A 15876-nucleotide genomic window follows, 5' to 3' on the forward strand; every position below is an offset into this window, starting at 1 on the left:
AAGGTATTAGACCAGATGACTCTAGAAGCCCCTCCCAAAATCAGCCATGCTGTGATTCTATGTAGGTGCAGCATCACCAATGTAATTTTTTCCTGGAAAGCTTCTAGTAACAACTCTGCTGTATTCTTTCATCTGGTGAAATACAATGGAAATGACAGCAAAACGATCCCTTGGAGAGGTAATGCTTATCAGCTCAATGCAAAGCTGAGCAAGTGCAAATATTAATATTCAGTTTAAGGTCTAGTCTATCTGAATGAAGATACATTGATGTTTCTTTAAGTATGTTGGCTCCAAGTACTTGCTCAGCATCTTGAATCCTCTTGAGGACTGGCCTCAGGATGCGTAGTCTCATCACAAGACAGACGCTGCTGCCTTCTGCCTCCAGATTTATGCCTTGCAGGTACTATCACAGAGCTGGGTATCTCTTAGCATTTCTTTTGCCTAGCAGAACCATTCATCACTCATCATGCCTCCTGTTGCAACCCCCATTTTTGGAGCCTCATGCCCCCTTATATACAGAAGCTAGTCACCCACTTTAACACTGAGCCCTAGAACAGGACACCCAATTTTATATGCCTTAGTCCTATAAAATTCAGGAGCAAACACCAAGGAAATTGCAAGTATGTAATATATGTGTATATGTATGTACATACATGTAAAGAGTAAACTTTAATAATTATCTACATAAATTGCATCATTGCTATATTGGAAGTATTTTTTTTGTGATTTAACTTGCCCTTGTAACTATATTTACTTCTCAAATAATTAATATAAATTTGTGAAATTTTTCTTTAGATTATAATTTTCAAAATGTACTATGCTTGAAGAGGATTTTCTTACTACATCTCCCACATTTTACACCTAAAAATACAGTGCAAAATATTCTGGGAATATTTTATTAAACATGAAATATAACACATCCATCAATATTTTCAGCAGCTCTTAGGTCAAATTTTGTATTTTCCCCTATAAATTAAAAAAGTTGACTATTTAAATGCTATTAATAGACAGGCTATGTAACACTTCAAAATGAAGATGATAGCCCTGAATTTGCAGAAATTACAGTACTGTTCAGTTTTTCATTTTGATGTTTTAAAATTCAACTAACAATCTGACTTCTGAGAGAAGAAAGATAAAACAAGAAAAGACAAATATTCATAAAGGAGTAAGGCCACTGTGGCTAACTCGGTGTCATCAGAATTAATACAGCAGTCACTTTCGGTTTCCCTGTTGTCTTGAGGTTTGAAGTTGGTTCCAGTAAGGCAGATGCATTTTTGGATGTCCCAGAATGATCAGATGTCTTAGTTGCAGGACCAGTTCTTTTGACTGAGCGGACTTTCCAGAGAGCCTTACTTCAGGGCCAGGTGGCTCCTGGCCTCAGTTCCCTCTGTGGTGCCTTGTGCTGGTATAATGTTCAGGTAAATGTCATACTGTTGGTCCATGCCAAGATAGCTGTCACTCATAACATACAGGGTGTAGATACACCTGAAAAGTAAAAGCAACATTGTGAGTTTGGGAATTGGGTCTTGACTGCTTGCAAAAGATAATAACTAAGAAAATTTGGGAGTTTGTCATACTTTCCAGGAGTTTCTGGAGTATAAAAAGCAACGGAAACAGTATTTCGATTTCTGACATATCCAGTTCTTTTCAGGGCGATGAGCTCTTTTTTATCAACTTCTCCCAATATCAAAAACCATCCTTCATCCTTAACTTTGGGGAATCGAGGAGCCATTGCTTTACTGTCCTGCTTTCCCTGTTGGGAAAAAGAAACAGCTTAGGAAAACTAGAAATCACTTTTCCAAAATTACATTCTTCCTTGAACAAAAAACACCTCAAAATGATATTGCTGTCAATTGTTAGGTAAGGCCATAATTTAGCCAGACTAAAATAGTGCTATTTCTTTCCAGAAGAAGGGTTAAAAAAATAAAATAAAAAATCACAGTCCACAGTGAAAAATCCAGAATATAAGATATTATTCCACTTATTTTGTAAACGACTAAAACTTGAATGGAAATACTATCCCCTTTCTGTAGCTTTATCTAATATATTCCAAATACAGAAGGGTTAATTGTAAACTAACATCTTTAAATCAAGCTAATAATTTTATTTAAGATTAATATAAAGACAAAACCAACACTTACTATTTATTTGAATTTGATATAGCAAAAGGAAAGATTATTTCAGTGATTCGTTAAGACAGTGACTTTACTGCTGGAAGCTGAATACAGACTGATGCACACTCAATCAACATTCATTTTGTGTTTTGTAGAGGGAAAGGTTTTACTGAAGATTTATGGAAGAAGAAACACCACCACAGCAATGAAGCTTCAGGAACAGTTTGATACAGCTTGTTTTTACAAAAGAGGGATCAAATTCTAGGAGAGATTTATAAACCAGTGATCACTGCATGAAATGCTTCTTCTCCTTTTACTTTCATGGCTTCTGCTTAGGAAGTCTCTGCCAGTAACTGGCACAGCTCATGTATGGATGAGCTTTGGCCCCTTATTATTCCTAAAATAAGAGTTTCCCCTTGCAGCTATGGTCAATCTGCTGTAGTCACGAAAAAAAGTCTTTTGAGAAACAAGAATACTTTTCAAATATAATTCTTAACCAATGTAGGATAACTAATGTAAGATAACTTCAGGACTTTCTACAGTACACATGTATCTCCACTATTATCAAAATGAAATTGTCTTAAGAGTCTCAGAACTAACACCTAAAACTGTTCTCCACTTTTATCTTGAGATTTTTTTCATCTTAATAAAAATACTGGTAATTATAATTTTTAATTATTTCAAACATTATAGAAATATAGAAAAGGCCTGGATAAGTGACAGCTCCATTGTCAGCAGTGCCTGACATGAAGGTAGGTCCAGCTTTCTTCAGAGCTGACACACAGGTACAGCCAGGTACTGTTCTGGGGCAAAGCAGTTGGAAAATGGTGGAACTCCTGGGGTTTCTGGCTTGGCACACCCAAGATTTACTGAGGGCCCAGTGAGCTGACTAGCCCACGAGGCAATGGGATGTGCTTTAAAGGGGCAAAGGGCTGGGACTGAAATGTAGGTGGGTGAAATGTAGTAGGAAAGAATTGTATGTGGAAGTTGTTCTAGGAGCTGTTAAAAAAATCATCATATGTAAAATATAAGGAAAATATTCTCAGTAAAGGCCTGAGGATGTATTATGAATAGAAACATATTTATAGGTGTGAGTCTGGTAGTTTGGAAGCATCTGTGAGTGTAATTGGATAGCTTATAAATTAGTTTGATTTTTTTTTTTCATTGACTTGGTCTAGGATTTTACCTTAAGAGCCTACTTACTATGCTATTGCAACCTGAAAAAAACCATTTTCTTCACTATGAATACAGAAAAGGCTTTCAAGTGTTTATAACTTACATAATACTTAAACCGTAAAGAAACCTATTATACAGTATAAAGCATCATTGACAATGTAAATTGTGCAGGGAAGAAAATGATAAATAAGTCTACCTGGTACCCCATCTGTGTTCTGTGCAGGTTTATTTGGAGCACATACTCTTGATCAGCATGCAGTTTGATCCATCTCTTGTCATCTCGTGTGTCTGCTGTCCAAGAAGGAACAGGTACTTCGTTCTGTGGCTGAACTGCGTCATCCCAACTGCCCCTAATGCTCAGACTGACATTTAGAATTGGCAAACGGCACAAGAAATTCCAAGCCTGTAGAAAAAACAGATCCCTATGGATTACAAGATAATCTATATAATAATTGTCACTCAAACAATAAAAACTCAATGTGCAGGCTACATATTTATTATATATTAATAATATTTTATTGTGTATTAGAATACATGTAATTGTATAACTCTCAATCATAAACATCAAAAACTTTTCATTAACCTCTTATACTACTTTCTTCCTAGCAAATAATACAAATGTGAAACTCCTTAAGCACGTTACACATTCCTTGCTAAGATTACTGATGTCTGAACACAGAAAAAATTCCTTACTGCTCCCGATTAAAGTATTTTTCCCTATAAGCCACTTAAAAACTAGTATAATTAAATTTTAAATTAAACTTCCTTAGCATAATCCATAAAGAACAAGTCACTGCAGTGCTAATTAGCAATAGGCAAACCTCAGAGAGTTCAGAGGATCAGTTCAGATAATTAACCAAAAGTTCAACTGCATATCCAAAGTTATCCCTATTTTTTTTTAAGGTTTTCTTGCATCAGTCCTCATGAACTCTCCTTCTTAGAGGTTTCCTGAGGAATTTTAAGTCTCTGCAGTCTTCCTTGAACTGCAACAGGTCCTCAACTTTCTCATCCTTGTGCAGAGAACTGTTGTTAGAGGATACAACTCGTGTAGCTCAACATGACACTCTTAACCTTGAAAAGGTATCCTGACTATGCAGCCCTATGTTTCTCTCATTTTGGTCTCTATCAGACACAGAAAAGCTCTGAGAAGCTGTGTCAAAAACGGAAGGGAGCAATGAAGGCTTTCATTTAGTAAAAAAGAAAATCAGCACGTTCATGCAATGAAATTTGTTAGGAAAAAGAAATGGAATTGGCTGTGGAATGGAGGCAGTGATTTGTGGCCTTTCTATGGCTGGAAAAGATAGATGAGGATGGCACTGGAATTAAAAACCAAAATACCAAGAATCACCCTCTGCCCTGCCATCTTTCCCTTCCATCCCCAGAAAAGAACAGGAATCAGCTATATGAAATGCTAGAGGGTGGGAAGGAGAAGGAAATAAGAATACTGGTTTTGAAAAAGAGCCATCAGATGCCAAAATGGGAACTTGCGGGAACAAAGAGGGTAGGCATAGTCACATGGGCAATAGCATGGAACAGAAATGTTTTATCTGGAAAAAGACTAAAGCATATTTTATTTTTCAACCATGTAGTGTTTCAACAAAATGTATTTGCATTTAGACTGTGTCTGATTGCCTCGATGTGTCTGATTACTTTTTCTGTGGTGAAAGGCCTAGAGGCCTAATGAAAGCTCAGTTTGCTTTTTGCAGACATCATTGCCAGAGTCATACTGACAATAATAGCACATGGAGTCATACTGACAATAATAGTGTATGTCAATACATGATTAGGCATACAGCAGCCAGCGTAAGCAGCCCTAAGGTCGTGCTGCCCTAGAAAAGGTGGTGCTGCCTCTCTCTCCAGTGTTTTCCCCAACAGCTCGCTGTGCCCGTCTCCATCCCTGGTATGTTGGCATTGCCACACTGGGATTGTGCAGCTAGATGGATCAGCCTGCTAATCATTTTGGTGACAGCATGAACTTAGACCAGCTTAAAGCTGATTGTGGCAACATATTCTCTAATCCTGCAACTCTGAATAAGCGTGAGCCTTCACTGCCACTGAAAGAAGTGGTCCAGCCTCCTCCCCTGCTGGCACAAGCATTCACATAGCCACTTGGCTATGGGCCATTTTGACTGGCCTTCCTTCGTCCCCAGATGCTCATTCCCACCTCCTTGCCTGAGGCAGACACAGCATTTGTGCAGCTGTGCAGTGAGCTGGGTCAGCGGAGGTGAAAGCTGCATGGCGAGGGCAGGACTGCCCATTTTGGCTGCAGCACAGGCTTATTTGGATTAAAATGGCTGCATTACCAGAGCCCGGCTGAACTAAATGAGAAAACTGGTTTCAGCTACAAACTAATCTCTCTCTCTCTCTCTCTCTCTCTATATCCCCCACCCCCCATCTTCTGTGTATTGCATGAACAGCTGTGTACATTCAGTGCAGAAGGTGGGGAGGGCCAGCTGTGAGCGCTCAGGAACTGCAGTGTAAAAGCAGGGGACACAGATGAATTGCACCGATGTTTTTAACGGTGTCTTAGCTAGGAAATGACAGGAAAATTGTAACGGAAACTAAATAGATAGGACTTTAAGGAAATAATACATCTCTCTTTTTCCCAACTCTGAAATAAAATGGGGAAAAGGAGACAGCCCTTTGAAGAAGGTAAAAAAATACCACTGACATTCTTAACTAAGTGGTTGTTGCCAGGATTTTGATACAGATAATACACAAGATTACTAAACCTGCCTCCGGTAGAAAACACTGAATGACAGCTTGGGTAGTAACATCTCAAGTGGAAAATGATTTTACATTCAATGTAAAGGTTTTTAGGAAGAAACTTAGGGTAGGAACTCTACAGACCCACTGTGTCTCTGTGTGTATAAGAAGGGTATTTCTTCTGAGATCAGGAGACACACCCTAATATAAACCAACCTGGTGATCACCTCTTTGGCTGTACTTTAGATATAATTTATATCAAAAGTACAGAAAAGCTTGAAAGCTTTTATGTGTCTTAGAGGATAAGACCTGTTACAAATATGTTAGAACAAAGTTTAATTTCAGCAGAGAACATAATTTATTAACTCCTTTAGTGGCATTACTTGTTAGCTTCACCATAGTCTGGTGAAGATTATGATTTGGGCTGGTTTATATCATACAATCCTAACATAATCTATTTGTAAAAAGTTGTCATGCCATCATGCAGTTTTCATAATACAAACAAACCAAGTAACTCTGAGTAACTTTCTAATTAGATACAAAAGTAGATTTAATATGTCATCCTATGATAGCTAGTGACAGTTATATTTGATTATCTTAAGGGTCTTTTCCAACCTAAAGGATTCTCTGATTCCTTGATTTATTAAGTCTTGTGTATTTGAAAATTACAGGGAAAGTTAGTACTGCTTGATCATTAATACAGTATGCACAGCAGACTGCCTTTTTATCATGCATGCAATGTGGGGAAAATGAAGAAATACTTTTCTCACTAAGGAAAAAAGTCAAGTAGTAGCAGGTGAAAATGAAAAAAAGATTATAGGAATACAGATACTTCCAGAGTAGAAGTAGATTACACTATAGTAGAGATAATATTCATTTATTTTCAATCTTCAAATTTATTTTTTCTCTTTCAAAAACATCAATATCAAACCAATATTTTAAAGGTGCTTAATGCCTAAGTGACTCAGGCACTGAAAGAGATTTGTTAAAGAAATATGTATTACAATGAATCACTGAAACATAGAGCTTTGACCAAAGAGTGGCGTTAGTCTAAACAGTTTGAATTTAGGTTGTCATCTTTTAAAGCTCCCCTAATTTTCAGTGAGGTTTGGAATTATAATACTAAATTCTGTAAAAATAAACTCAGGCTCCCATGTGGCTTAAGTATTTTTTGACAATTTTGCTGTTTTGTTTTTTTTTTTTTTTTGCTGTATAGGAAGACACAAGTACATATCACCTCCTTTTAAATATGTCCAATATATACATGCACATATATACTATACGTATACATTTATCTACCAAGCCCATAGATTCAAATTATAATCAAATGAACAATTCTTCACAAACCTTTGGAAATATCATGAGTATTTTTGCCAATAATCTGTGTCCCCAGGACCTAGCCTAATATTCCAAATCCATGAGCAGCTTCAAGAGCCACTATTTAAAAATTAATTACCAATCTGCTTAAAAGGAATTTTCTTCTTTCCAAATATAAAATGTCTTCCTTTTCCCATCTGCCTGAAATTTATGTGAAGCTTAGGCTGTTTTTACCAGTGTCTTGCTAGTAATCTTTAGCTTTAATATATGGGTTCAATATACTTTGAGATTTTTTAGGAAAAAAATGGTTTTGGCGATTTAGTGGCATATTCACCACTTTATTTAGCTCTGTTCATGTCTGGTGCCAGAAGGCTAAGCTTAAACTCTGTAGTCTAATAGTCTTTGTTTATAGAAAACATAGAATACACAAGCTGAAGAATATTTCTCTTGGTTGGCCCCTGTCTATGTGAGCAATGAAAGACTTTACATATGAAGATAGTCAACAGGCAATTTGAATTTTAATTCTGTGCAAGGCATCACAATAGTTTTCCACTTTTCTTTTTCTGTAAAAAGTACTGCAAGGAATATAATATTTGTAAAGCTTCAATATTTGTAATGTCCTGCATAACACAGTCACAGCTTTGCTATACCAAATAAAGCCATTCCCAGCTCATGGAAATGAAAGTTTCTCCTCACATGATGGCAAGACATTATATTTTTCCCTCTTATATGCATCTGTATTTACAAACATAGATATATAGAGGCATAGAGTCATTCACAGTGTGAACATACACACCACATACACGCAAGCTATTTTTGAAGAAACTGCTAAGACATTTCAATACCAGCCAAACATATTTATCTGAGGATTAATCTTCATCTATTGAATCAGACGAGAACACTGCCATGCATACAATTATTTAATTAGCAGCCAAATCCTCTGCCAGTCAGCAGCCGTTCCAGGCATACTGATGGGGCAGTAGATGCAAATCTCACAGTAGTACTGCTTTTTCTCATTACTACTGCAATTAGCACTTAAATTGATGCTTTAAACATACTAATTTCTGGAATAATTCAGGATTTGTATGTTACCTGGGATCGCCTCACTGCAGAGACGACACCAGATTGCTACGCAAATTGAAGCACTTTTGAGCCAAATAACCATCATCATATCAGACAGAGCCAATTTGCATTTGCTTTTAAAGATAACAGAATGGCAATTTATGCAAATAAATTAAGTAAGTTTACTTCTGAGTTCTCCCTGAACTAATTATAACAATGTTCTAATTTTTTATCACATCTGAAAGTTGGACTGCAATCAATGTGTATTATGTTAGAAATCTGTTGTTAAAGGAAGCCTTTTTTTGATGTCAATACATTTTCTTAATTCAAAATTTTGATGTTAATTTGGTTACAAATGCAGATGCCTGTTACAGACACTTAAGTACTTTTCTTCTTGTTTGCATATCAGTAAAAGGTTTAACTGAAGCTGAACAGTCAAACTGTCCTTTTAAACATTCAAATAAAAAACATTTGAAGTATAGTTTTTGAAGTCTTCGTCTTTCCTACATTAATTTGAAATCAATAGGCTTAGAATGTGATGAATTCTATGGGATATAGCTATCCTTTGCTGCAAATGCCTTGAAAATCAAACTGAAAATGAGAATTTAGCAGCTCAACATTTTGGGACAGTATTTTTTTTTTTTCCCTCACCTGTGAAGTATGAAATTTTCATCTCCTTTTTCTGTTTTAAACAGAAAATGAGTGCTGGATCTTTTACTAAGAGTATTCTCAGAAAAAATGGTGTTTGACAGACCAGGAACCAGCTATGATGACATTTGCAATGCATGTATTCCTAGTGCAGAGCTATGAAAAGGTGGATAACACTCAGCAGATTGAATGACCTAGAGAAGCAACTTTAGAGCAGAGATGTGGTAATATCAGGCATAAATCAGTCTGTTACTGCTTAGCAGGGAATAAGTGAGGATAACATTAAGAAAACTGGAAGAGAAGAACTTCTGTAAAGCCAGCAGTACTTTGAAATTAGAGAAATGAATGTGTTAAACTTTTATACAGAATGTGACATGGTATTTACTGAAGGAGAGAGAGTATTTCTTTGCCCAACTACTCTCCCTTTCCAGTCACAATGAGAATGGTCACAGATAGAAAGTGTTACCTGTGAAATGTGTGCTGGTGGCAACTCACTGTCCACAATGGAAGCAAAAACATTCTCTTTTCCTTCACAGGCAGCCATTAGTTCGGGAAGACACTCGATAGGTCCTTGGTAACCTCCATGCACACTCTTCCTTTGGCCTTGGCTCCACTTCCTGATGCAGACAGCAAAACATATGCCCAGGGAGGGAAAGCAAACATTTGTATTCAGTTATTTTGGTCGTAAAACTCAATACTACATTCTGTTTTTAATGGGTGGTCATTTATTTTTGGTTAGCATTAATTACTGCACCATATAAGCACCTATAGAGCTTTGCATTATCAACAATGTTAAGATGGATACTAATGTAGTTTTATAATGGATTAAAATAAAGAGATAATTAACATACAGAGTTAGATTTGTTAGGACCTGGAACCCCTCCAATTATCTCTTGTTAATTTGTCTGGAATCATGGTTCTCAAAATAATCTGTGGGGGTTAATTAATCAATGAATATTGAAAACAGAAACAGAAAATCCATTTGGGGAAGCATCACTGTGAAAGACAGAGTTCTGCTTCTGATTCGCTAACGAACATTCTCAGGCACAACAATGCCATTCAAACACAACCAGCAGTGGGAAGTAGAAATAAATTGGAAACCTGCTAATGCTTAAAATAAATACATACCGAAAAAGGTAAAGATGCTGGAGCTCTATATTTGGCAAAGTAAGCAGGGATGAGTCATGTATCCATCTACCCTGAACCACCATCTGCACCAGGCTGGTTATGTTCAGAGCAGTCACCAGCCAGCCATGATGTGCTGCAACATCCAGCATTGCCTAAGCAAAAGAGGAGGAATTATTAAAAAAAAAAAAAAATAAAAGCAAAAAAAAGAAAAAGGCAAATAGAATTGCATACCTGGTTCATACAAGGAACAGCATGTGATTAATATTTAACATACAGTGATTTCTAGGCATTGACATAGGAATTTACTTCAGCCTCTATTGATGGCAGTTAGGCACCTTTGGAATTAACCTTGAAAAAAGACGAATTAAATCCTCTATCATTGTCATCAGTTCCTACTCTTGAAAAGCTAATTTACACAATGGTTTTGGGGGTGAGAACTGAAAGTAGACTCTTTTCCTTACAAATAACTTCTCTTTGACACAACCCAACTCAGAATGATGGGGAAAAAAAATCTCAATATTTACTGTAAAATAAACAGTTACAATTAATGGCAGTATTTATTTATATTTTGACATAAGAGATTTCTCAGAATTACATAATTATTCAAAAATCCTTGAACTATTTAAGAACACCACCAATTACATTTGCTTAAAAATTAATCTAATGTCATTTACCAGTAGCAGTTATTACTTCCATTTGAACTAAGTACTTTTAAAAAACCCCTGAAATTTGACTAGATAAAAGGACTAAAGTTTATTTTAATAGTGTATTAGAGGTTTTGTTTAACACACTCACATAAGCTGAAATCTTGAAGAAAGCTTACAAAGTAGCTTATATTTTACCTATGGTGAGTAAAAGCAAGCTGAAACAAAATGGATTTCATCCTTTTCACTGTAAACAGTTGACTATCTTCAGAATGAGGGATATTTGGCTGTCTCTCCTTTGGCATCTCTATCCTGATCCTGAAAAGCTTCCCCAAAGTACACAGGAAACACAAGCAAACAAAAACTCCCTATGCAGCTATACATCAGATTCTAATATTCCATACCTCAGGAGTTTCTGGTCCATTTCTACTTCCCATGTTTTGACAGTACAAATAAGAGGTATACAGTTAGTAAACAGTATAGTATACAGTTAGTAAACAGTATAGTAAACAGTACACCTCTTATTTGCATTAAGATCTAAAGCTAATTCAGTATGGATTTTTGCACTGCAAATGGCCCTATGGACATGAAAAAATGGTTCTGCTTGCTTTTTTTCTTGACTGGACTTACACTCTGTTTGGTTAGTCTGAAAGTGAATTTAAGAGTTCTTCCAAGGGAAAAAGGACCAAACACGAATTTTTGGTTTCAACTTTTTAAAACAGTAACTGCAGCTATTTGGATATATGGCATACTTTCCAACCTGTCCATAGTACATTGAAAGAATTATTATGATTTATAAAAGCATTTCAGCTGGCGAAAAAAATAATGCTATAATGTATTAGTTGTCTTGCTTATTTTGTTCAATAACATTATGATCACAATAAAGTGTGGGTCCTCATATTAAAACACTCTAATTCACATTGGACTAGAAAGTCATATATTTAACAGTAGTTCACCATGGAGGGAATTTAATGTTTGATTAAAACACCATAAAATAGTTTTTTTTTTTTAAGAAAGCAAGGAACAGTGATATATTGAATCTGGTGTACTGAACATTTTTAACACCTTTTTAAATACCATCTTGGCATTAGGAGGGTTGTAGTTTGATTTTAGAACTAGGTTTCAGGTGTTTCCATGGGTTTTTCTTGTAAACACAAATGATATTGTTTGATACTTACTTAGGCAGCAGATACCTGCACCATTTTAACTTATTTTCCAGCCACTAGTGTAATGAGGAGAAGCTGTCTAAGTCTTTACATTTAATCAAATGTTTTACAGACAAACAAAAGGCAGCATTTACTTAAGGCAAACTAAACAGTGAAATCTTCTTTAAACAAAGGAGTTGTTTACACACGCAGAGCTATTTCAATTAAATTACACTGATTCTGGAGAAATACTGACTTAAAAGACACAAGTTAGTTTCACTCCTGGCCAAGTCACACAGTTTATTTTAGCAGTTTACAATGCAATTTCAACAGGTTTTTTTTTCCAGATCGGGGTGATAAGATCAGTGACCCTTAGAAAAATATTTGAAGTGTTACCCTGTATTACCCAAATGTTGTCTCATTTCTCATGAATTGTGGATAAAGGGCCTTTCAGCTAAGAAAGATTTAATATTTATTTTTTGGAGGAGGAGTTATAGCATTCTGAATCTCTCTAGCATTCCTTGTGACCCTAAAACCAGTATCTCATAACACAATCTTACTGGTTTCCATTTTCTGTCTTTTCACTTGGCTTGCCAAAGTGATTTCCGGGTAGGATTATTTTGACCAAATAGAAAATAAAATTATGTTAGAAATCAAATTTGAAAGGAGAGCTTTGTGGTCTGCAGATTTATATGTTGGTTCATATTACATTTACCTGCATAAGGAGGGAATTGTTCTAAGCATCAGACTGGAGTTGGTCTTTGAAACTTATAAGGTGAATTGCTCTTTACCTGATTTCACATCTTAAAGTATATTGAAGACTATCCACACTGTTCAGTCCATGTTTTTGAGCAGTCTGTGTTGCTGAGACAGTCTGGTATCTGCCTCCTGTTCTCCACTACCTGATTCTTATTCTTTTCTGCTATTCTGACAACCTCAAACATCAGGTTCCCCAGCGATGATACTGCTGTACGTATGTGAAGAATAACGGGGTGCACAAATATCCTGTATTTTCCATGAGCGACAAGAAGAATACAGCCAATTGTATTTTTAGTCAGCATGAAGCAGTGGTATTTCATAGAATGCTTCTGGAGATGCACACATAACACTGGTTACATTTTTTTTTTTTTAAATCTATCTCTCTCCCCCTTCTTTTAAACAGAGGTTTGAAAAGGGGAAGAGTGAAGATGTAAGAGAAAGATAAATCTAAAACAAGCCATACTTTGAAATTAACTGGAGGATCCTTTCACATAGAAAATCTCCTAGAAATTGATAGAAGCCTACAGACAGATATCCCGTAGGGAGTAAGGAAAGCCTGTGTGTGAGACTCTGTGTTCCACATTGTTATAATGAATCCACATGGCAAATCCTCTTTTCCTCCTTATTTTCTGCTTCTTTACCCATAGAATTTATTCACAGCATCTCTATCTGGATGTGAAATCCAAGACAGTGACATTGTGAAAAAGTCAGAACAATGGTAAAGTTGGCTTGTGTCATCTGCTGCCTTGGAAACCTCCACACATTTTGGAAACCTCTAAGGGTAAAACACGGAGATGCTTGATACTGAAATGGTTACTGAAATTCCTATAAATACTCAAGGTAACAAATTAATTCCCCTATCTCCAAATGTAAATATAAGCGACTAAACAAAGAATAGAATACAAAGCACAAGAATTTACAGTATTTAATACTTATATTATCTGATGAAAATCTGTATTATCTGTATTTAGTCTCTCTGGTTTATCTAGTTGCTACCTGTTTAGCTTGTTATTTTAAAGTCAAAACCAGTATAATTTTATAGAAACGTATGGCTTTTTAATCTCTTATTTTGCAAAGTAGTAAATAAATTCTAAATATCGTAAGAGTGGGTAAGATTGGAACAGATTAAGAGTATTATTCTAAATTGGGAAATGGCACAAACTGGTTACCTGCCTTTCTAGCCTAAGAATTTAAACCAACACAGGATAACTTCATAACAGAGAGAAATTTAAAAGAAGACAGTGAGTGCAACAAGTGAAACAGGAAACTGTAAAGATGCTTTAACTACAGAAAAAAACCCCATGTATTTCTTGGTAAACCAACAAATTAAATAATAAAAAAACAAACCAAACCAAAAACCACCCCTCTATGCCCACCACTTTTTAACCTGAAGTAGAATAAATGGGGTAAACAGATGGAGTCAAGGGAATTATTGGTTGTTATAATAGAAAATATGTTGACCATCCTCTTTATTTGGGGCTCCTTCTGTGCTTAGGAGAATTTAAAGCAGATGCCTATATTGACATGGGTTTTCATGAAAGATTCAGGTAATGGCTCTTAAGCCTTCCAAATGTTATACTTATACAGTTACACAGTAATAATAGCAATTAGTGACACCTCCATTACATTTTGTCTGTTACAATCAACAGCAGCTTGGCTTGTGCCGATGTGGGAAGCAACAACCTATTAACCATGGCTGGGGCAGCACAAAAAAGCTAATCATCAGCAACTCACTGATGTAGATGTTGTCAGGTATGGCAAAAACTTTCATTCTGATGGTATTTGGAATTGAGTGTCAAAATGTTTGGATTAAAATCTTGCTATTGCTGTCATTATTCTGTGAGTGCATTAAGACAAAACCCTCAGCATCTATGATCAGGTTTTCGTCTTATTTTCAGGAGCAGCAGCTGCTTATCCTTAGATAAGGAATGATTTAAACTGATCAAACTGTAAATTTCTGCTCTGACATGAAGCTGAAATTCGTCTGTCTCTTTCTACCCAAAGTTATTACTGATGCTTGGAATTTAAATGATGGTTTGTAATTCCCTAGTTTGAGGGCAAGCAAAGATGGGGGCAGGATGTGGAAGATGTGAATGTATGGCACACTCACTGACAGCAAAACATTGCTTTTCTCTGGTGTTATTGAGAGCTCCCTATATATGCTCAAAATAAAATGGAACGTTAAATTGTTCCATAATCACACTCACCCCCACTCATTTAGGAGATTTTTCAGGCTACTAAAATATCCTGATTGCTAAATTCTTTCTTCTAGAGACTTTTTAATGAAGTTTTTATAAACACTGTTTTTGGTATTACTTTCACATCCTTCATTTGAAAGTCAGATACTCTGGATCACTCTTGTACGACTGGGTAGGTGGCAGGGGACCAGACTAAAACTAGCAGAATTTCTGATCTACCCAAATGACTTAAATAGCTTTTTCCTTTAAGATAAGCTATTGAAGTGTTAAAAGTGATACAGCTTGCATCTCATTAACAGAGACTGCATACTGCTTAGAATAATTTCTTTCTCTTTTTGAAGTCACCTGGCCTATAACTCTGAATACATGAAGCATTTTGACTTAAATCCTGTAAACATAAATGTTAATATTTTGTGGATAAATTATATTCAAGGAAAATGTCAATGAAGCTATAATGATAACTGCTTTGGACACAGAGGCAAGCTAAAGAAATGTAAGAAATGCCATTCCAGTTGAGCATTGCACCTGTGACTACTCAGATAGAAGCCGAGTGCCTACAGTGATGCCATTGGTGGCAATTTGTGGATAGGGACTAAAACTTCAGGTGTACTCATGGTGAGTTACATGGCTCATATTTATCTACCTTAACAGATTAGTCTTATTTTTTGTATCAGTGCTTCACAGGCTATGACACTTTCTTTAGTGCTTTTATTAATGAATTTGTTTAGTCTAGGGCTAAATTTCAGTTACATGTAGGAGTTTAAATCCATAGATCTATCAAAATTATTAGAATTGTGCCTACTTACACCTGTTTAAGAATACAGAATTTATGTGACAAACATATATAGATAATAGACAAAAGGTATGCATTTCACCTGTTTTCCTAAAAGCTATGAATGTAGAATAATAATAATAATTTTTTGTACATGCTTCAAACGTAGAAAGCCTGCCAATAAGATTATATTATGATCCATGTGTG

General features: G+C 35.9%; 1 protein-coding gene across 5 annotated transcripts in view; it reads right to left on the reverse strand.

Annotated features, from left to right (window-relative positions):
- Window positions 1-882: 882 nt before the first annotated feature.
- ASCC3 (activating signal cointegrator 1 complex subunit 3) overlaps window positions 883-15876 on the reverse strand; it is a 249939-nt gene continuing 234945 nt past the window's right edge. For all 5 annotated transcript variants that reach the window (XM_085574922.1, XM_085574920.1, XM_021533823.4 and 2 more), the window contains exons 38-42: window positions 10152-10303; window positions 9490-9640; window positions 3487-3693; window positions 1578-1753; window positions 883-1485 (exon numbers count right to left, since the gene is read on the reverse strand). In XM_085574922.1, coding sequence (XP_085431048.1) covers window positions 1350-1485; window positions 1578-1753; window positions 3487-3693; window positions 9490-9640; window positions 10152-10303 — 822 coding nt within the window. In that variant the 3' untranslated portion in view covers window positions 883-1349. The remainder of the gene's footprint in view (window positions 1486-1577; window positions 1754-3486; window positions 3694-9489; window positions 9641-10151; window positions 10304-15876) is intronic.

This window comes from Lonchura striata, chromosome 3 (genome assembly GCF_050655825.1).
Source record: "Lonchura striata isolate lonStrDom1 chromosome 3, ASM5065582v1, whole genome shotgun sequence".
Classification (NCBI taxonomy): domain Eukaryota; kingdom Metazoa; phylum Chordata; class Aves; order Passeriformes; family Estrildidae; genus Lonchura; species Lonchura striata.